Genomic DNA, 22,771 nt, shown 5'->3' on the forward strand with positions numbered 1-22,771 from the left:
AGGAGGGGGAAGACGCAATTTCTTTTTTTTTTTTGTTTTGTTTTGTTTTGCTTTTTTTTTTTTTTTTTTTTTTTTTGGTTTTTTGAGACAGGGTTTCTCTGTGGCTTTGGAGCCTGTTCCTGGAACTCCCTTTGTAGACCAGGCTGGCCTCGAACTCACAGAGATCCGCCTGCCTCTGCCTCCCGAGTGCTGGGATTAAAGGCGTGCGCCACCACCGCCCGGCTTTTGCTTTTTTTTTAAATTTATTTATTTATTAAGGATTTCTGCCTCCTCCCCGCAACCGCCTCCCATTTCCTTCCCCCTCCCCCGATCAAGTCACCCTCCCTCATCTGCTCGAAGAGCAATCAGGGTTCCCTGACCTGTGTTAAGCCCAAGGACCGCCCACCTCTATCCAGGTCTCCTAAGGTGAGCATCCAAACTGCCTAGGCTCCCCCAAAGCCAATACGTGCAGTAGGATCAAAAACCCACTGCGATTGTTCTTGAGTTCTCAGTATTCCTCATTGTCCTCTATGTTCAGCTAGTCCGGATTTATCCCATGCTTTTTCAGACCCAGGCCAGCTGGCCTTGGTGAGTTCCCGATAGAACATCCCCATTGTCTCAGTGTGTGGGTGCACCCCTCGCGGTCCTGAGTTCCTTGCTCGTGCTCCGTCTCCTTCTGCTCCTGATTTGGACCTTGAGATTTCTGTCCGGTGCTCCTCTGTCTCTGTCTCCTTTCATCACCTGATGAAGGTTAATATTCATGAGAAGACGCAATTTCTAATATGCCTATATGGGTTTATTTCAAGGCAGTGGGTAGAACAGCAATTTTTTTGAGTCTTAAGAGATTTTTTTTTTTTTTTTTTTTTTTTTTGGTTTTTCGAGACAGGGTTTCTCTGTAGCTTTGGAACCTGTCCTGGAACTCGCTCTGTAGACCAGGCTGGTCTCGAACTCACAGAGATCCGCCTGCCTCTGCCTCCCGAGTGCTGGGATTAAAGGCGTGCGCCACCATCGCCCGGCTTTAAGAGATTTTTAAAATGAGATTTTTCTTTCAAAAACCATTTTTAAAACAAGGCCATACCACATAGTCTATGTGGAAAGCCCAAGCTGGCTTCCTGCTCCCCCACTTCTCCTGCCTGTGTCTCCCAAGTCTGAGGCTACAGGCATTCACAGCCATGCCTGATGGCTTCCTCTTTCTCAACAATTCATAGTTCTTATATTTAGATGCAAATGTAGATTTCAGCAGCATGAACTATATTGGAGGCTGCAAGCCATGAAAAGACATGATCCTATATTAGCTCCTTGTCAAGACTTTTCCCCCTTCTATTGAAAATACAGCCTTTATATGTATCAGGTAAGCAACTGTTTATTGTACACAAGCAAAAACCCCTTCCTGGATTCCTCTATGAGGCAAATATATTTTCTTGAGCAAAGCAGATAAAACTGAATTTAAAACACTGAACAGTTTTGTAGCCGGATTCCCATTGCTTGTTCTGAACTCTTGTTGGGCTTCTGTTGAAGTAAGGAACCTATCTGGGAATTTTTAAATTGCTCTTGGGTAGAAATGATATCCTTTTCTGAATTAAAAGTGTGTTCAAGGATGTAGCGTGAGGTTTTCAGTTTAATCTCCAGCACCCACCCCATCCTTAAAACATAAAGTCCTACTGATTTGATTTCTTAAAACTCTTTATGCGTTTCTAATAATCCTATGTGTTTTGTTTAAAAAGCTCATTATTTCCACCCTACAAATTCCCACTTAATACATGAATTAGAAATCTAACAATATCAGCATTCTTACTCTGGGCCCTGGTGGTGTTTTGTTTAGAATCATAGCTCATCATGCTAATTTGGGAAAATAGTACTGTAACACCAAAGTCATATCTTAAACCTGTTATTGGGGTTTATAGAAAGTATGTGACATTTATTTTAGGGGCTGTAGAGAGCTATATCTGCAGTCTGCCCAGGGCTTAGGCTCATTTACTCTGTTTATACTGGTGTTACGTTCAGTGGAATGAGCAAGTGGTAAAGGGAAAGGCTGGTGAGATAGAGCAACAGGAAAAACACTGACTGCGTGCAGGCCTGACCACCCGAACTCAATCCCCAAGGCTCATGGCTCTCACGGTGGAAAGGCACAAGCAATTCCAGAGTTGTCCCTACTCCACGTGTGTGCTGTGGCCCATGTGCATATGCTCTCTCTCTCTTTTTCTCTCTCTCTCTCTCTCTCTCTCTCTCTCTCTCTCTCTCTCTCTCTCTCTCTCTCTCTCACACACACACACACACACACACACACACATATTAAACTGATTAAATAAAAAATGGTAGGCCAGGCATGGTGGTACACACCTTTTGTCCCTGCACTTGGGAGGCAGAGCCAGGTGGATCTCTGTAAGTTCGAGGCTATCCTGGTCTGCAAGCAAGTTCCAGGACAGCTAGGGTTGTTACACAGAGAAATCCTGTCTTGAAAAACAACAAAAACAAAACAACAATGATCAACACTTCAAACTAAGCTGCCTATTGTAACAAATGCTTTCAATTTACTTTTTGTGAGAAAAGATCTGCGTCAGAAAAAGAACAAAACTATCAGATTAAATCTCATTAGGTGGTATTGCTGCTAGTAATGTGTTGTTAAAAAAATATTTTGCCTGAGCACATATATTCATTGGGGATTCAAGATGTCATTTAAAAGAAGGAAAGTGTCTTATTTGCCAAATACAATAATTTAAGTCTTTATAATAATTAATTAGATCACAGTGCTTAAAATATTAAAGTTCCCTTGGCTGCAGAAAGATCAAAGAAAAGGTAGGGGAAAAAACTCATTACTGAATACTGAAGAACCAGCCTGCTTCCATCTTAGGCTCAAAAGACATCTTATATTAAAGACAAAGTTCATTCCTGTTTATAATTAAACCTCTGTTTTTCAATGATTGGGCTATGCCCCATCTGTAACCTTAACTACAAATGGTTCTGTACTGCCTGTTCTAGAAAATGGCAGCCACGTCTTTGTTCCAAAAGTTGTTTATAACCATTTTGCAACCCGACCTTTGTTTCAAAAGGTTGTTAATGACTGTCTGTTTTTATGACTTCCTTGCAACCATGTCTTTCTTTCAAGAGGGACTAACTTGATGTGCTTATGTTCTGCTCCTGGAACCCCGACTATTTTTCCCATCCAATCCCCCTGAACTCTAAAAACCTTGTCTTCCTCACATCCAATGCTGACCTCTTGAACCCTGCCTTAGGAAGAGGCAGCCCATGTACCTGAATTAAAAGGCTTGCTTTAATTAATTTGGCCATGATGATTTGGGTAAGTGGTCTTTTTCCTCCCATCTTTGAGATTAACAATCTCAAAGTACCTTTTGTACTGGCAGTTTTATGTCAGCTAGACAAAACTAAAATCATCAGAGTATAGAAGAGAACCTCAGTTAAGAAAATGCCTCCATAAAATCTGATTGTAAGGCATTTTCTTAATTAGTGATCAAGTGCAAAGGGCCCTACTGATTGTGGGTAGTGCCATCCCTGGACTAGTGGTGCTGGGTTCTATTTTTTAAAAAAGCAGGTTGAGAAAGCCATGAGAAGCAAGGCAGTAAGCAGCGCCCCTTCATGACCTCTGTATCAGCTCCTGCCTTCAGGTTCCTGCCCAGCTTGAGTTCCTGTTCTGACTTCCTTTGATGATGAACTGTGATATGGAAGTGGAAACCCAATAAACGTTCTCCTCCCAACTTGCTTTTTGGTCATAGTGTTTTATTGTAACAACAGAAACCTAACTTCTATATGTTAAATATTTCTCCCAAGGATTTTTCTAGAATAGCAGTTTGGTTGCACCTCACCATTAAGTACTAAAATATATCATTAAAAGTACACATGACATTTAACACACAGGAGGTGATAGCATCAGCTGGCACTTATTTAAAAAACTATAATTTTATAACACGTATTAAAATATTGCTATGGGTTAATAGAAATAGCAAAGGACCAAAGAATTAAAGTGCAAACCATGTAAAAATCCCAGCTAAAATCCAGAAGTGTCTAATGTATTCATCCAGTAGCGTAACTAAAAGTCAAAGAAAGACACAATACTACACATAATAAAGTACTGAAAAAACAGTTGGCAATTTTCAGTTATGAAAACTGTTGATTTCATCTTTTCTACCCTTTATTAATCGAGAAAAAGCTTTCTGAATGTTATATAATATACATATACATCAAGATATAAAAATACATTATAAACTTATAACAACAGCTGAAAACATAATACATGCTTCTCATAGACAATATACCGGTAGGATGTTGTGGTTTGAATGAGATTGGCCCCAACAGGCTCCTCATATATTTGGATATCTGGTTCCCAGTTAGAAATTATTAGGAGACGCGGCTTTGTTGGAAGAGATGTGTCACTAGGGACGTGGGCTTTGAGGTTTCAAGTGCTCATTCCACTCCCAGGCACCTTTCTCTGCCTCTTGCTTGTGGATCAAGCTCTCAACTGCTACTCAAGCGCCACGCCTGCCACGCATTCCCCGCCCACATGATTGTCCTGGACTCCAACCTTCTGGAGCCATGGGCCCCAAATTAAACTCTTTTTAAAAACACTTTTTTTCATAAGTTGCCTTGGTCATGGAGTTCTGTCACAGATATTGAGGAGTAACTAAGATGTTTCCTCTTCCTGGCTGCCACAGCTCGTGGTCATATCTTAATGCAAATTACACTTAATCCAGCTTCAAAAGTCCCAGAGTCTTTCAACATGGTTTCAAAGTCCAAAGTCTATTCTGAGACTCAGGAAAATCTCTTTATTGTAAGTCCCTGTAAAATCAAAAGGCAAATTACATACTTCCAACCTACAATAGGGCAGACTATGCGTTATCCTTCCAAAGGGAAGAGATGGGACACACCGAGGACAATGTGGACCAATGTTAAGACCAAAACCAAGCAAGGCAAACTCCAATCCTGTAGTTCCGTGTCCGATTTCAAAGGGTTAAGCAGCTCGGCCCTTCCCGCTTCTGCTGCCGGCAACACATTTCTCTCCTTCTCTCCGTTGGACTGGCTCCACTCCCTGTATGCTGCGCTCTTTGACAGACCACCGCAGCTCTGGCACCGCCAGTATCCTGGGGTCTCCAATACAGTCCAGGCTTCATGTCACAGCTAAAAGCAGTGACCTCTTCAGGCCTTCATATAGGGACTCCCTTGCCATACACTTGGCTTCATCGACTCTTCTTAGCTGTGGAGGAAGTACAAACCCCTTGTCTTGAGTGTCTTTCAGAACTCAAGACAGAACCACACAGCAGATGCTGCCAAGCTGGCTGCCTGCTTGGGATGGGGCCTGGACCTCTTCTTGAATCACATTTGCATAAGCTTTGACTTCCTGTTGCTCTTTGGGAGAAGAAAATCCCCCAGGCCTCCAAGTTGAAGGTCAGCTGGGTAGCAGCACCTCAGCCTGAGGGAACTACTACTCTCTTTTACCCCGTTTTATTTTAGGCCTATGCTTATGTCTTTCAGCAGAATCCTTGCCTCTGACATTAAATTTCCTGGTGGTGTTTTTCTCCTCAAACTGTGTGTTTCTATTTCTTTCTGCCCTGCTTGCTCCTTTCCATGGAAGCCCTGCGTAAGAGTGATGACTGATAACACCGCAGAAGTCAGTGTTAGACTGCCTTGACATCCCCTCTGCTAATGAAATCACTCCAAAACATCTCAATTTAACCTCTGGCATATTCTTAGGACAAGTTAGGAGGGAAAAAAGCCACATTCTTTGCCAAAATATCACACAAATGGTCTCTAGCCCAGTTGGTAATATTGTTCACCTCTAAAATCTCTTGAGCTGGACCACTATAGTCCAAATTGCTCTTAACACTACTGTCTTCCAAGGCCCTCCTAGGGTGGCCCCGTAAGCCCCTCTTAGAGCATTCAACTGCTTTCCTAGTCCAAAGTTCCAAAGTCTTGCACATTTTCCAAATGAAGCAAAACAAAACAAAACAAACAAACAAAAAAAAACCTCCACATGGTCAGGCCTATCACAACGGTAGCCCATTCTCTGATATGTTCTTAGCAGTGGGACAAAATACCATGACCAAGGCAACTACAAAAGAAAGGTTTTAATTTGGGGCTCACGGTTCCAGAGGGTTAGAGTCTATGACGATCGTGGGGGAGAACATAGCAGCAGGCAGGCATAACTCTGGCGTAGCAGCTGAAAGTTTACATCTTTATCCACAAGATAAAGCAAGAGGTAGAGAGCTAACTGGGAATGCTATGGGCTTTTGAAACCCCAAAGCCCACCCCCAGTAACACATCTCTCCCAACAAAGCCACACCCTCTAATCCTTCTCAAATAGTTCTACCAACTGGGGACCAAGAATTCAAATATATGAGTTTGCGGGGGTGGGAGGGGAGTTTTCAGTCTAACTACCATAGTTATGGTATGCATAGTATGAAAGGCCTACGAGATTAAAAATGGTGGACTTGGAAAGCCATGCTACATTCTGACTTTAATGTGTAGTGAAGGTCAGACTTCATTTTTCAGTTTAAAAGCCCTTTCATAATCACACAATTAATTATCATCAAATATCATTTAGAAAAACATATGTAAATAGGTTAAAAAAACAAACAAAGCCTAAATTGGAGATAAACATTGCTAACATTCTGGTAACTGTGGCCCTAATCTTTCAATGTCATAAAAAAGCTGTAATGATTATGCCCGGGAAAAGCAATCAGTGTACAGTTCAATGTGTGACTAATCATTGTGCCTGTTTGGAGTGGACAGGCTGGGATTAACACAGAATGTGCTATTACGGATTGCTCAAGGTGCTTTAGGTTTTCTGATATGTCTCACCAAATTTCCCCAGAGCAAGTTGTTCTTCTCGTTTTTACTGATTGTCCATCAGTTCCTAGTTTTCTACAATAAATGCTGAACAGGCTAGTCTGCAAATCTGGTAGTTTCACTTTTCTTTCTTTGCAAAATTGTCACTTTTGTGTAGATGTATGTTCGTGGGAGCATGTGCACCACCTGCACCTGTGTTTGGAGGACAACTTTTGGGAGTTGGTTGGTTCTTGTCTTCCCCCTTACTGAGGCAGGGTCTTTCTCATTTCTGCTGCTGTACTTCATACTACCAGCTCAGTTCCCCTGTGTGCACCCCTATTTCTACATAAGCATGCAGGGATTACAGATATGTGTAACTACATCGGACTTTTTATGTGCAGGGATTGAACTCGGGGTCAGGCTTGCAGGGCAAGCTAGCGCTTTACCTGCTGAGCTCCCAGATCCCAAATTTCATCTATTTCTTTTAACCAGTGAGAACTTTTCACACATTTCTAGTGACATATGACTTTTCTTTTCTTTTCTTTTCTTTCTTTTTTTTTTTTTTGAGACAGGGTTTCTCTGTATCTTTGGTGCCTGTCCTGGAACTAGCTCTTGTGGACCACGCTGGCCTCTAACTCACAGAGATTTGCTTCTGCCTCCCAAGTTCTAGTATTAACGATGTGTGCCACCACCCCCTGACTTTTTTTTTTATTGATTCTTGACGTTGGTTTTCTTTTCAAATTATTTCAGGAGCAGACATGATAAGTATACACAACGAAGAAGAAAATGCTTTTATACTGGACACTTTACAAAAGCAATGGAAAGGCCCGGATGACCTCCTGCTAGGCATGTTTTATGACACCGATGGTAAGTGGTATTTACCCTGTGAGACATGATTAACTGTGAGACTTAGGATGTTTGGTTCCTTAATTCTCTACATTAGTGGTTCTCAACCTTTCTACTGCTTTAAAACAATTCCTCATGCTGTGGAGACCCCAAACACACAAATATTTTCATTGCTACTTCATAGCTCTCACTTTACTGCTGTTATGAATCAAACATCAATAAATATCTGTGTTTTCCGATGGTCTAAAGCAACCTGTGAAAAGACTGTGTCCCTCTCCCCTAGGAGTCATGACCCACACGTTGAGAACCACTGCTCCAGATGAAATGCATGTCTCTGGCCTTGCATTTTCCAATGTGCACCAGAGACTAGTGTCCACAGTGTTTCCCCAAGTCACTCCAAGTGCTTCACAAATGGGAAACACACTTGATCCTCTTACTTGAATCAAAGTGTCATTAGAGGGTTAGTATTTTCTTAAGATGCTGTGGACTACAAGAAGTGTTAGTGTTTTCTGTTAATAGGGTAGAGATAAATTATCTTTTCCAGGTTACATAATAGGAATGTAAATTTTATTAGTATGCAACACTATAAAGCATATGTATTTAATAGTGTATAATATATAATTTATATATTAGAGTATAATATACAAATATATAAAGCATGTATGTACTTGTATACAGAGGTATTAGTCACATACTTTAAAAAAGATTTTATTATGTATGCAATGTTCTGCCTGCACGTTTGCCTGCATGCCAAAAGAGGGCACCAGATCTCATTACAGATGGTTGTGAACCACCATTTGGTTGCTGGGAAGTGAACTCAGGACCTCCGGAAGGGCAACTAGTGTTCTTAACCTCTGAGCCACCTCCCCAGCCCCATTAGTCACATTGTTAAATGTCATGAAATGACTGAGGTTATTAATGTTATTAACTATTTTTAAATTATTTCACCAAAACGTTTTTCTTCACAAAAACAACACCTTTTCCAGAATTCTCTTTAATTCACCTTTTGATAGGATAGTGTTCCTTCTACAACTTTTATTCCTACAACCAAAAATTAGATCATAAATATGTAAGTTTCTACCTTGAATCTAAATCTTTTCCTTTGCATCTTAACACCTTTGAAAACTGCCATAATGTTGAAACTATTTCTCAATTGACAGATGCAAGTTTCAAGTGGTTTGATAACTCAAATATGACCTTTGACAAGTGGGCAGATCAAGATGGCGAGGACCTGGTTGACACCTGCGGTTTCCTGTACACCAAGACAGGCGAGTGGAAAAAAGGAAACTGTGAAATTTCTTCTGTGGAGGGGACACTCTGCAAAGCTGCAAGTAAGTGAGACTACCTTTTTCCACTCTAGGAAGGATGCGGCACACAGTTCTGGAATACTTTTCTTAGGCATAGTATGTCTCACAAGTCAAGGGATTGACTTTAGAATACGGCTTGATGGAAGTCAGCAATCCTTATATTTCAGGAGTGGAGCTGGATCATGGGAACCAGACAATTTATTCTGTGTGCCTATTCTTAGGAGGTCTTAATAGTCCATAAATTTCTTGTTTTTCAAACAAATTTCCATATCCTCTTTGCCTGTGATCTGACTGAGAAGTGGTAAAGAATAATATTGAATAATCTTAAAATTCTAACATTAAGAAATTAGATTCCCTACAAAACTAATACCTTTTGTTTAGGCAAACAAAATGACATATTAAAATTGCATCATATTTCATGATTTATTCTGTATTAAAATATACTTTCTGATCTATCAAAGTTTAACAAACAAAATTAAAATGTTCCACAATGTTTTCAGGTTGTTAAACCCTGAGTATAATTTGTTCTAAAATTCTGAGTATTTTTTCAGTCAGCAAATGAAAAATGAGAACTATAAATGGTATGGTCTGCTTAAAATGTGACTCAGCTGTTTTCCAGCTCAGCTCCTTTTTCTGTTTTGTTTTTCAAGACAGGGTTTCTCTGAAAAGTCTTGGCTGTCCTGGAGCTCGCTCTGTCAACCAGGCTGGCCTTCAACTCACAGAGATCAGCCACTGCCTCCCCGAGTACAGGGATTAAAAACCACCATACCTGGCCCCAAATCCAATCCTATGAAGCAAACTGTCCCTCTGGCTCCGAGTTTTCCCCGTTCTGGACTCTACTCTCACTTTACCAGGCTCAGTCCTGGTTGTGGTTTTATAGGAGTGGCATCCCAACTTCAAGCATTTTTGTTTTGTTTTCCTCTACGTGTGTGGATGTTGTGAGCTGAGTCTGGAGAGAGAATTCAGAGGTTAAGATCACTGACTGCTCTTCCAGAGGACCCTCGATTAATTCCCAGCACCCATGTAGCAGCTCACAACTGTCTGCAACTCCAGGAGCACCAGGTACACACATGGTGCAGAGACATGCATACAGGCAAAACACTCATTTACATAAAAATAAAAATTTAAAAATCACTGTCTTTTTAGCCTCCAGATGTTGGTAGGCAAATACCCACCCCCTTCAACTACCTCCATGCACACACAGGCAGATTGGCTCCTTTCACCTACTGAGTTTGAGGGCACCATTACATAAAACAAACACTAGTTAAAAATACCAGAAGAGGGCTGAAGAGATAGCTCAGAGATTAAGAGCACTTGTGGCTCTTGCAGAGAACCAGGATTTAGTTCCCAGCACATACTCGGCCAGTTCCAGTTCTGATGCCTCTTCTGACCTCCATGAGCACTAGGTATGGGATGGATTGCACATATGTACATGCAAAACACTCAAATGCATGAAATGTAAAACTATTAACTAAATCAACAAGAAGCACTGAGCAAATCCACAGCTGATTAATTTTTATGTTTTCTAAAGACTCTCAAAATCAGAATTATTTTATTTCTATCATCTACTATATTTTATAAAGCTCCTTTATTCTTTTTCCAGCAACCAAGTCAGTATGCATTTTGTCCAGCTTAGGTATTTAATTTCAAAAAATTAAATTTGACATCGGGCAGTGGTGGTGCACACCCTTAATCCCAGCGTTCAGGAGGCAGAATTAGGTGGATCTTTGAGTATGACATCTACAGAGTGAGTTCCAGGACAGCCAGGATACACTGAGAAACCCTGTCTCAAAACAAGGAAAATAAAAAACTATATTCAAAACAGGTAAGATAGATACTTGATGAAGCAGTAAAGATGGGAATATTAACCTCATAGAGTATCCATTTTAAGCAACTGTATATAAAATAAATCTTAAGGCATCCTTAAATGTTTAATTTTCATTTCTTTTGTATTTTAGTTCCATATGACAAGAAATATTTATCAGGTAAGTTAACATTCTGGTCTTAAAATTTTCCATACATTAAAATATATATTTAAATTCTGGTATGTTAAGAGACTACTGTTAATCCATTTAAAATATTATGTTGGTGCATGCCTTTAATTCCAGTACTTGAGAGGAAGGCAGATCTGAGTTGGAGGCCAGCGTGGTCTACAGAGTGAGTTACAGTTGAGCCTGTCTCGAAAAATAAAAAAGACAGAATAACTATGTAACATAAAAACCTTTTATCAGAATATAGAAAGGTCTAAATAAAGCATCACATTTAGGGGCTGGGGTGAGGGTTCCGTGGCTAAGGCCATTGGCTGCTCTTCCAGAAATCCCAGGTTTGTCTACCCAGCACCACAATGATGATTCACATCCGTCTGTAACTCCAGATCCAGCTTTGATCCTGTTTTCTGGCCTCCACGGGCATCAGGCATGTGCATGGGCCAAAACACCCATATACATAAAGTAAAAAATTAAATTTAAAAAAGACCTGACATTTAAAGTAACACATACATGAAAGGACCCCCTTTTAACGTTTTTTTCTGTGGAGTGCTTATGTTTTCTATGGAAAAGAACTACATACTGTTTAAAGGTTAGACCCCATAGTCTTAAGTACAGTTCATAAAACATGTCTTATGCATTTTTAAAGAGGGGCAAGTATTACATGATTTGAATTTAAAACTATATAAGGCAAGCATGGGACCCATCTACCTTACTGTAGTTTACCCTTACTGGACACCATTCTACCCATTCCTGTAACATTATTTAAGATGGAGAAGTAGGCAACGGGTAGGGGTCAGGGGCTGAGAGGGGAGTAATGCAAACATGATTTACTTTACCCTCCTTATTAATAGCTTAGTGATCTTTTTCATTTCCCTTCCTATATATAAACTGGTCTGCATTCCCTGCCAGTATGTAGATATACACTAACCAGTGTGCAACTTGCATTTGATCCTTTCCATATATTTACTATTATGAACAGTGGTTCAATAAACAAATCACCTAGCACAGGTGTATGTTTATCTAGAGACTGCAAAGCTGAAAATGAAATCTGTAACTGATCAGTATTGGTCTTGGTATGGAGTTGTACTATTTTGTATTCCCAGTAGCAATAAGTATCCATGGTGAAAGTTTCAGATTTTCATCAATTAGTAACTTTTAACCTGTACATCATTGGGTATAATAGGGCAATGTGCACTCTTAAATGTTATGTTTATGTATCCACCAGTAGAACTCTGTCAAGTCACGATAGTTAACATCACCACCACCCATGTTCTCACCCTTCCGTTTAAAGGCCTACGTCACCACCCAACCACTGGGCTCTATTAACACATCAGCTGGACAGCTGTCGCATCATTTCTATACCTGCATATTGCTCGTTGATCACAAGTACTCCGGGCACTCCTATTAATCACTCTTCCATAACCCCCATCAATACAATATTGTCTGGCTAATTTCACTAAACACTTCCTCTCTATCCCAGTGCCTAACAGAAGAGTTCTTCATGAACTTCACTGTGGTCTACAGTATGTGGATTTGTTGCTGTTGCTTTTTGTTTTGATGAGACAGCCTGGAACTCAATATAATCAAGCTGGCCATGAACTCACATTGATCCACTTTCCTTTCCTCCTCAGTTACTTTATATATTACTCTGGCTTCTTCCACTCTGAAACTTTGCATATACTTATTTTTTCCTACTGCTTAGCTGTATTAAAACATTTTACTCTTGCTTCCTAATGGTTTTCTCCTTTGAAATGAACAGGAATAGAGCAACCCACATTCTCTCTTTTTTTTTTTTTTTTTTTTTTTTCGAGACAGGGTTTCTCTGTGGCTTTGGAGCCTGTCCTGGAACTAGCTCTGTAGACCAGGCTGGTCTCGAACTCACAGAGATCCGACTTCCTCTGCCTCCCGAGTACTGGGATTAAAGGTGTGCGCCACCATCGCCCGGCCACATTCTCTTTTCTTGACCAACATTCTTAAATATATCCTCCAAAATATCTTGTAACACAATAGTTCTGTTAGAAACCATGTACCGGTTCAGTGGTAAAACTGGGTCACACTGCCACTAGTGAGGCACTGGGAGCTTGATGTGCTTTATACTTACATGATAGTAGTGCCCATTTCTGATTTTGGTCATTCATGTAGGTGTATAACGAACTTACTGATTTTTCATTTTCCTGATGCCAGGCACTTCTAGGTGTGGTAAGCACATGGAAGTTAGTCTACCCGAGGATGCATGAAAGTATACTATAGAAGAATCAGGTTAGCTGATCACAAAAAATAAAAGTATATTACAGAGGAGAAAAAGGCTATCCTAGTGTGTACAACCAAATGCTTGGAGCTTTTGCTATTGCCTATTTAATAGATTTAGGAAACTTGTTTGAATCATGCCTAGAATAAATGGTGCACAGTTGATAATAACTTGAAATTTAGCAGTTTTAAATGATGGACTGTGGCTTTGGCCTCAATGACACTGTAACTTTGGTAAGACGGCACATTTTACCTAGTCAACAGAAAGTCTTGCAACTCACTCAGCCACTTGCATAACATGTGAATACAGACATACTGTGTCCCATCAATCTTGGCTGCTGTCCCACAAGTAAAAGGTCTTTTGAATCTGTGAATATATATCTCTACACAATCCTCGATTATCATGCTGTTCTTTCAGCCGAAAATGTAGTTTTGCTACATTTCTGTATGTTATCACTAAAATATATATTCCTATGTTATTGTACATCAACACTCAATGTGTTCATGTGGGTAGAGTCAAAAGTCAAAAACACTTTAAGACTGTAACATTTAAGGTAACTATAAAAATTATCATTTGAACTAACAATTCATGTCTTGGCTTTTTTTGAGACACAAGTTGACCTCAAACTCTCTGAGAATAACCTTAATGTTTTTATGATTTCCTGACCTTAAGACATTTGGCCAGAGCTAGCAAACTCATCTCTAATCTTTTAGGTCACACTTTAAGAAGCACTAGTTAAAATATTTAGCATATTTAAGTAAAAATCCATCTGCAATGAAGTTGTAATTTGGAATCCTTCATTATGTATAACACATCTGCCATCCCAGTTACTGGATGTTAAACTGCATTCTTAGAGAAAGATCAAGTTTTGACTAGGCAACAACTGAAAGGCCGCACACATCTGTAAACCAGGGGATACACACACACGGTACTATATGAAGAGAAACAAAAATGCGGATACTGTAGCTTTTAGTGTTATTTCTGTGAGGCAAATTATAAATATCAAAGGCAGATAGACCATCAGGCCCCACTAGATCCTCAAGAGAACAGTATGTGTGAATTCCAAAATTTTGAAGGAAGGGAAAAAGAGACTTAAGTCATAGACAATGATACTCAGTAGAGCATAAACCTATAATGCTTTAATTCAAATTATTTAAAACGATTTCACTTTTATTGTGTATACACAAATGTGGACCATGACATGCACATGGAGGTCAGAAGGCAGCTTGTAGGTCAGTTGGCGCCCCTCCACCTTGTGGGCCTAGGGAACAAATTCAGGTTATCAGTCTTACCCACTGAACCATTCTGCCTACCCAGAAGGACCAATCTCTAGTAAAGAACGTGTAACTTTTTTGTAATCAGTTGGGAAATTGTACATGTAAATACATAGGATGAAATGACTGCTCCAAATGAAATATTTCCAACTTGTATTCTGACTGCCTGTAATTTTTCTTTTTTCCCTTCTAGATAACCACATTTTAATAACAACTCTGGTGATTGCTGGCACAGTAACTCTGACAGTTTTGGGAGCAATTATTTGGTTCCTCTATAAAAGGAATGCTTGCTCTGGCTTCAGCGTCTTCTCAACCACACTGCAATCGCCTTACAATGACGACTGCGCTTTGGTAGTTGCGGATGATGACTATGCTGTCCAGCTGGACTAAGACTTCAATATTATCAAACCATCGTATCAAATACCCTTAATGATTTCCTGTGCAAGGCTTTGATATAAAAGTTACCACAGAAAACTGAAGCTTTTTTTCCCTTTATTTTCGTAATATTTTCATGTACTCGCTGTAACAAAATAGTAATGTTTTGGTTCATTTTTCCTTAAAAAGCAGGTTTTAGAAAAGAAACAACTATAGATCTAACTTCAAAGTTTTCTTAGGTAATTTTCATTTGAGTAAATGAAACCTCCGTGTACAATAAAGCTGCTAAAATGCTGGCTCTTATTACTCCGTCCATTAAGTTCCATTTTATCCTGCAATGACTCTACTTACTGATAGCACCAGGAAGAAGCTAAACAAAGCCTGCCCTTTAATAGTGGTCTCACTGGCTATGGTGACAATGGTGACAATCAATTCCTTTGTTTCTCTTAAAGAGGAAGACATTTTACAGATTCTGATACTCCACACTTGTTTATTGTTTTTATAGAACATTTGGGACAAGCAGTATTTAATTATAATCAAATAATTATGTTACAGATTCTTCCAAAGAAAATACAGCTCTAGCTAAGAGGTCATGGAGATGGTAGCCAGCTGGTTTAACCTGTGTGTCTCTTGAGCAAAGATTTCCTAGACCACCCTATCTTTAACTACACAGGGTAGATCAGGGTAGATCCTTCTCCAACACTATGAGGAAATTACATATTTTGATGACACGAAAACCATGCATGCCAGATCTGAGGGAAAACAAGTACAACCCAAGAGATAATGTTCAGTTTTTGGTATCCCTAACATAGTTTTTAAAGTCATTATCGGCCAGGCGATGGTGGCGCACACCTTTAATCCCAGCACTCAGGAGGCAGAGGCAGGCAGATCTCTGTGAGTTCGAGACCAGCCTGGTCTACAGAGCTAGTTCCAGGACAGGCTCCAAAGTCACAGAGAAACCCTGACTCGAAAAACCAAAATAAAATAAAATAAAGAGTCATCATCAGTATAAAAATAGAAGAAAGCTCAAGTAATTCTGATTTCCTTTAGAAGTTTTATTACTTCAGAGATAGTACTGGAAAATACTTCATCTAATATTACATGTTTTCACTATGAATCAGAAATATGCCTTATCACAATTAGTGACACTACATATTTCAGTAACTCTGTTTTTGAGACAGTCTGTATAGCACAAGGTAGCTTCCAATTGGCATCCTACCTACTAATATCATAAGTATGATGGATTATGGCATCTAATGGCACTCCTAACCACAAACTGGTGATAACTTACCAAGAGTCATGTGACATTAAAGCAGCAAGCGTTATAGCAGGTCACACGAGCTGTAGCATTCTGTAAAGGATCGACCGTATTGTCAGCTATTCAGAGTGCTAACAGGGAATATTAGCTGGTCGTTGTCCTTTCCTTTTCTTACTATTCTTTTAAGGACTGGTATCAATCCTATTACCTCCTATGAGCTGATGATAGCCTAAGAATATCCACTTAGCTACTATCTGTATGTGGCTATTTAAGTTAAAATTAAATGCAGTTTAAAATCATCCAATTATATTAGCTGCATTTTAAGTGTTCAAATCACACATGACTTGTTATTATCATATGAGAACCCTGTCTCAAAACAAACAAACAAAAGGTGTTTTTTACTTAAGACAATATATTGATAAGAAAAGTTTAGAGGGGGCTGGAGAGATGGCTCAAAGGTTAAGAGCATCGTCTACCCTTCCAAAGGGCCTGAGTTCAATTCCCAGCAACCACATGGTGGCTCACAACAATCTGTAATAGGGTCTGGTGCCCTCTTCTGGCCTGCAGGCATACACACAGACAGAATACTGTATACATGATAGATAGATAGATAGATAGATAGATAGATAGATAGATAGATAGATAGATAGATAGATAGATAGATAGATAGATAGATTTTTTAAGTTTAGAGTGTGTTCAGGGGCTGCAGAGATGGGTCAGGGTTAAGACTATGTGCTCTTTTTGCAGAGGACTTGACTCCCATTATCAGCACTTTCGTGGCAGCCCACAACCGTCTCTAGTTACAGTTCTAGGAGATCCAAAACCTACTCTGACTTCTGGAGATAATGCATGGACATGCAGCAGTCATATGTGCAGGCAAAACACTCACACACATAAAATAAAAAAGCTGAGGAACTAGTTTTAAGTCATTGCATGAAACAGTTGAAATTTCTCATTGGAGACCAGTTTAAAAGGAAAAAGTTCAAACTAAATCAATCAGTATCACTTTATTTCAAGCCAAGGTTTTACATTAATACCAACAAACTAAGCGTAGACAAACTGCTCATTCACATTTGAGAAATTACATGGTTTCTATTTAGATGTTGAAAAAGTTGTCGCCACAACACTGGACTAATCTGAAACCACCAGAAAGTATAAATGTGTATCCTAAGGGTGTTGACAGTGGAAACTGTTATGGAAGTTTACATGACCATAGTGCAAACTCATTCATGTTGAATAAGTAATTCATCTGTTTTTGCAAAGGTCGTGAAAAATATTAACAATCATCAAAGAAATGCTCAGAATTACCGAGGACCCAAACAGGTTCTATATATTCTATTCCTCTATAAAGAGGTGACAACACTACACACACAGTGAAAACCAGTGTTTTAAACTTTGAATGTGGGCTTTAAAAAAATATTCTGTTAACTTGAGATTTTCATTAATTTTTAACCAAATATCATTTGACTGGCAATTCTGATATAATTTACAGCTGTAATATTCCTGAAAGGAATACCTACATACCATGGCCTATCAAATATAATCTGCATTTTTGCAAATCAATACAAAAGTTATCCATCATTTCTATATCTTTTACATACTTTTTTCTTAAAAATTAGATTTTATTGCTAAGTGAATTTAGAATTCAAATTAAATTTGGAAACCTAATATAATTATGCTCTTCAAACTTCCTGTTCTTTAAAAAAAAATTAAACACTGGAAGAAAATGATTATCAAAATGTGGCTGTAACTTAAGGCATTTAAAAAGGAAAACTAATTAGGTGCCATTGGCATTTTATTTCAAAAGTACATTTTATCTGAGTTTTCTCACTAGCAAGAGACTAATACACAAACATTTTCCCCCATAAATATGACTACAGTAATTGTAACACAGAGAAAAAGTTGATGAGCATTGCTTAGATATTAAAAGGAAGGGTAATGCTTTACCACTCACCTAAAAGAAAACAATGCTTCTGATTACATATTATAAACATGAGATTTGCTGGCCAATGTTAAAAAGTCCAGCTGAAGAATTTCAATTCAGCAACACTTGAGAATGAATATATATTTACATTTATACATGTATGTATATATATTCATTTTATTTATAGTCAATATTTCTAATAGACATTCCCCCACAAAATTATTCATACTTAATTGCCACTATTAATAAACATGTTTAAGGAGCATCCATTTGTCTTAAATGAAGTTAGGCAATATCAAATGTTCTGTTATGGTCTCCATCTTCTTCAGACTCATCCTCTGAAGCTGTTGAGAGAAAACAGGATTATCAAGAATGATTTTAAGGGTGACAAGAATGTGACTTGTAAACATGAAGCCAGAACAGCAATGACTTGTAAAAACAAAAATCCCAATTTAGTATACTGTTTGATCAAAATGATAAGTTATCATGATAGTGTTAGGGTGGCTTGTTGTGGGTGATGCCCATTCACAATGTTCCCACCCCCACATCTTTACCGTGATGCTAGATAATTTCCATATAATGAAAATGCTTAAAAATGTGGTTTAAGAGCATTTTTCAAAAATGTTTCTGAGACCAGCTTGTGTTCACAGTAGCTAATGATATGTATATAAACATACACCAGAGGAAAAGTGAATTTAAGGCAAGTGCTCTCACACACCTGAGTAGAATCTGGCTTATTACCGCTGCATGTTTGATGCATCCGATGAGAATGAAAAAAAATGTACATAGAATAATAGGTTATGGATGTTCTTGCAATTTACATCACAGCTATGTCTATACAATGCCAAGAAAAAGCTCTATTGAATAAGTAAAGCTTTATATAGACACAGCCTAACTTAAAATAATTGGCTTCAGAAAAAAACAAACCAAAACCAGTAACAACAAAAAACCTGCTGCTGAGATTATCCCCATGTCTCCAAATTCTCAGAAACATTGTTTTTATAATATCTCCTACCTCAATTTACTCAATGGCCATTATTTAATATAAAACATCCTGGAATGTCTTTGGGATAGCCAAGGCAAGAAGAAGCTATGCAATACGTAATCTGATTTATAAGTTCTTTAAGATAAACATCAACTAATCTCTTTACTATTATCAAGAGCAAAAAAGCTTAATGAATGCTCTCTAGGATACTAGATCAACCCAAACTAAGAGCTGGAAAAATGTTAACATTTATGGATAAAATCTACTTAAAATAAGTGCTATCCAGCTCATGACTGACATAAACCCTGTTGTGATGCTCTATGTTTACATATCACACTGTTTCATTGTATTTAGGGAGTATCCTGTTTCTAGTGACTGATTCCACAGGAAGATACAACTTGGCTAGTTTTCAGAATGTAGCAATACTCCAGTCATTTGAGATTCATTTGAGGCCGCACCATCTTCCACTGTCAGCTAAAGTTGTCTATATTTTACTTCTAGCTTTTTCTTCTCTCTTGCATACAGAAAAAAGACCATGTTATGCTTAGGAAATTATGTTTTAAATGAAAATACTTTTTTCAAAGTGAGAAAGCTTGGGGGAAAAAAAAATGAAACAAATGACCACAACAGTAGCCTACCAAAACAGAAATTAAAATTTTCAGAAAAAAAAACTGAACTTTTATATTAGTCAATGAGCTATTTCTTATTAATATTATAAAGAAAAAATTCACAGTAAGCAGTAATTCCAACTAGCTCCTTTACTTTCACGTATGCTAATAAAAATACCTAAGAATGTGCTGTCTGATTTTCTCTTAAATCCTGTTAAAACCTAAAATTAGTACAGGCATAAAAACTTATAAAGGCTAGATCTTAGAATATTTAAAGAAGTAAAAGGTTTTTATGAGGACAGATCCTTCTCACATTATCTTCAAAGGATGCCGGGCTTTCTTCTAGATAAGAGGTATTCTAAAGGTGGAAGTGCCTATCAACATGAAAACACACATTTCAAACAACGGAGACTGCACTGGGAGGGAAACCTATTGCTGAGGGTGAAAAGCAAACAGGCAGGGATCGGATGGGTTTAATTTTCCCCACAAGTAGTTCTAAAACCAATTTTGCCCTCGCCTGGTATGAAGCACCACGAACGGGCTATAATACATTAGAAGATAGACAGCAGGTTGTGGAAATGCCTGTAAGATTTGGGATTAGGTGTCTTCACCTAACGAGAATGACAAAATGACCCTAAGAAATTTGAGCTGCCTGGAATTAAAGGTCCACAAAGAAATACCTATAAGTAAACAAAGAACAAGCAAAACCATTTTGTTATGGGCTCAAGCCTCTTTTTCTTATTTTCCTGGAACCAAACACAAACCTAAAGAATTCCTTCTATGATCTGGAATTTAATTAAAAAGTAATTTTTTTTCATATATTAAAAATAAAAACCCTTAACAGATAGGACTTAATTTTATATTTTCCTTTTAATCACATATAGTAAAATCAAAGTGGTTTACTGAAAATTAATGATTAAAATTACCTCCTTTCACATATTAAACATAACTTTAAAAAATACGTTAAAAAAACTAGAGCCTATTTTCCAACCCATAGTATTCAAATAAGTTAACTGTGGTAGTATTAGGCCTATAACCAAAACTCAATTTGGTAAAAAAGAGTACATTAAGGTTTTGTTCTGTGGGTTTAATTTGCAAAAGTAAATTCAACAAATCTGGGGAGGGGAAATTCCACCTACTTTCGAGATCTTCCATATGTGCCTGAAGAGTTCTTGCAAGGTTAATAAACTAGAAACAATGCAGAAAGAAATACAGTAGTTTAAATGTTGCAAATGGATCTAAAGAGAATCACTACAGGAGATTTATTTCTACTTAAAAAGCCAAACACCGTTCTAATCCTTTAAACAGGGGTCTTTCTTCCCCAACGACATAAATTAACATTAAGGGTATTATGTTACATGTCTTACATAATCAGTTTTAATTAATCATGGGGAAACCAGTATCATGAATAGGAGCAGATATAATCAAATAATCATTTCCAATAATACTGTCTTCCTAACACTTTCAAAAAACTTATGAAATCAAATGGGGAAACAAAAAATTAGTTTTCTGGGCCTAAATGAACTAATGTTTGCCTGCCTAAACTTGATAGCTAACTCAAAGCTTGTATTCTTAACATTTTTTTTTTTTTAAAGAAAGGCTGAATAGACCTTACTTATATATGCTTTGTATGTTCTTCATTCACTAGAGTAAACAGCAAACCATTTTAGAAATCATTTTATAGTATTAAGTCCAGTTGGGGCATATGACTTCTGAAGTACTTAAAAATTAACAGTAAAGTTAAGAGCATTCAAATTGATAGCTTTCTTTATTCTTAATGCAAGTAATTATTAATTGGGTCACTTAAATATCTATATAAAAATGAAGCAGACTAGTAATTTAGAAATAACATGTATTTTGAACTATACATTTTATCATTTTCAGATAAACAGGTTACATTAACACAAACTCAAATTTTATATACTTAAAAATTATAAAAATGGTTAATTATACACATATTTTATTGTGTTACGGACACATTTCAATATAGGAAGAATTAAGAATGTTGAATTAAAAATGTTGCAATAAGACTGACACACAAAATGGCCAAAGCAACAGGATATAAGTGTCTTTTGACTCACTGAGATAAAGAGCATTGACTATATATATCTCACAAAAAGCTAGCTTAAATGTACAGCTAATATTAAAAGTTATTTATTGCAACTAGTTCCTTCCTCAGTTGGTAATATTATTAGTTGAAGGGTAGCCCTTTACAGGATAACATCAGGTAGTAAATCTTCCATATTCTTTTGGCTTCTGGAACTCAATTTTATGTTTCTAAGATGTAATGCTAATAAGGTCTTTTTTCCACAAATTCAAAATAACAAATTTTTTGGGTGTCCAATTCTCCCTGAAATAATTCACTTACAAGAGCTGAAAAATCACTTCTTTCTCTAAACAAACTATGACAAATTTAGGATATCTGTTGTAGAAGATAGCACTTCCCTTTAAATATAGACTATTTTTATTGCTAAGAAACATTTACTCCCCGCCACAAAAGGAATTAGAATTTGAACACATGAATCAATTGGCTTTCCAAGACTAATTCCTGTAGCATTGTCTCCCTCCCTCCTTCCCCAATACTAATAGTACTTACTCGAACACGAGTGCTTGGTTCAATTGTATTTCCCATCATATCAGAAAAGCTTTGCTCACACAAGTGCAGTAAGACAACTAGGTAGAGACCAGAGCTGATGAACTCATACTCAGCCTTAAAGGGGAAGCACAGAAAAGAAACAAAGAATCAACACTAGGATTGTGACTGATGGTCACTGTTGATCGGCAAACTAAAGAAATGTAGTCCAACACAGCTCCTAGAAAGGTATACAGTCAGCTACTGCCTTACACAGGTGTGATCTTTCCTCATTCTATCTCTCTAATTATTTATAACAAAGTTTACCTTTTAAATCATTTGGTGAGATAACACATATTTTGGTTTTCTGTAAAGCTCCTAACAAACAGATTTCCTTTTACAAATAAAAATTATCTCATTCTTCTTTAAAATAACCTAAATCTATAACATGCACTATAATTTAAACTGAAAATGATAACACTAGTGGTTTTTTTTTTTAAATCCTGTTAAAGATAACACACTGATATTTGCATGGTTTTTTTTAGTCATGTTGGGAATGGAAGACTCAGAAATTCTAAATAGTTTCAAAATTGTTATGAGCACCCTCCTCCTTTATCTTTTTGCTTTCAT

General features: G+C 37.7%; 2 protein-coding genes across 13 annotated transcripts in view; one reads left to right on the forward strand and one right to left on the reverse strand.

Annotated features, from left to right (window-relative positions):
• Nucleotides 1–15,097, forward strand: part of LOC142857237 (lymphocyte antigen 75) — a 119,506-nt gene extending 104,409 nt beyond the window's left edge. The window contains exons 36-39 of one of the 2 annotated variants that reach the window (XM_075985103.1): nucleotides 7,507–7,623; nucleotides 8,763–8,933; nucleotides 10,868–10,894; nucleotides 14,613–14,898. In XM_075985103.1, coding sequence (XP_075841218.1) covers nucleotides 7,507–7,623; nucleotides 8,763–8,933; nucleotides 10,868–10,894; nucleotides 14,613–14,809 — 512 coding nt within the window. In that variant the 3' untranslated portion in view covers nucleotides 14,810–14,898. Of the gene's footprint in view, nucleotides 1–7,506; nucleotides 7,624–8,762; nucleotides 8,934–10,867; nucleotides 10,895–14,612 lie in introns of both variants that reach the window. The other variant, XM_075985102.1, reaches the window with a different exon arrangement.
• A 1,936-nt stretch (nucleotides 15,098–17,033) lies between these two features.
• Nucleotides 17,034–22,771, reverse strand: part of Marchf7 (membrane associated ring-CH-type finger 7) — a 44,534-nt gene continuing 38,796 nt past the window's right edge. For 3 of the 11 annotated variants that reach the window (XM_075985112.1, XM_075985106.1, XM_075985107.1), the window contains 4 exons: nucleotides 22,166–22,279; nucleotides 20,709–20,757; nucleotides 18,695–18,719; nucleotides 17,034–18,320 (listed from right to left, as the gene is read on the reverse strand). In XM_075985112.1, coding sequence (XP_075841227.1) covers nucleotides 18,308–18,320; nucleotides 18,695–18,719; nucleotides 20,709–20,757; nucleotides 22,166–22,279 — 201 coding nt within the window. In that variant the 3' untranslated portion in view covers nucleotides 17,034–18,307. Of the gene's footprint in view, nucleotides 18,321–18,694; nucleotides 18,720–20,708; nucleotides 20,758–22,165; nucleotides 22,280–22,771 lie in introns of those variants that run through there. The other 8 variants (XM_075985111.1, XM_075985104.1, XM_075985105.1 and 5 more) reach the window with 4 other exon arrangements.

The sequence above is a fragment of the Microtus pennsylvanicus genome, chromosome 9 (genome assembly GCF_037038515.1).
Source record: "Microtus pennsylvanicus isolate mMicPen1 chromosome 9, mMicPen1.hap1, whole genome shotgun sequence".
In the NCBI taxonomy this organism is placed as follows: domain Eukaryota; kingdom Metazoa; phylum Chordata; class Mammalia; order Rodentia; family Cricetidae; genus Microtus; species Microtus pennsylvanicus.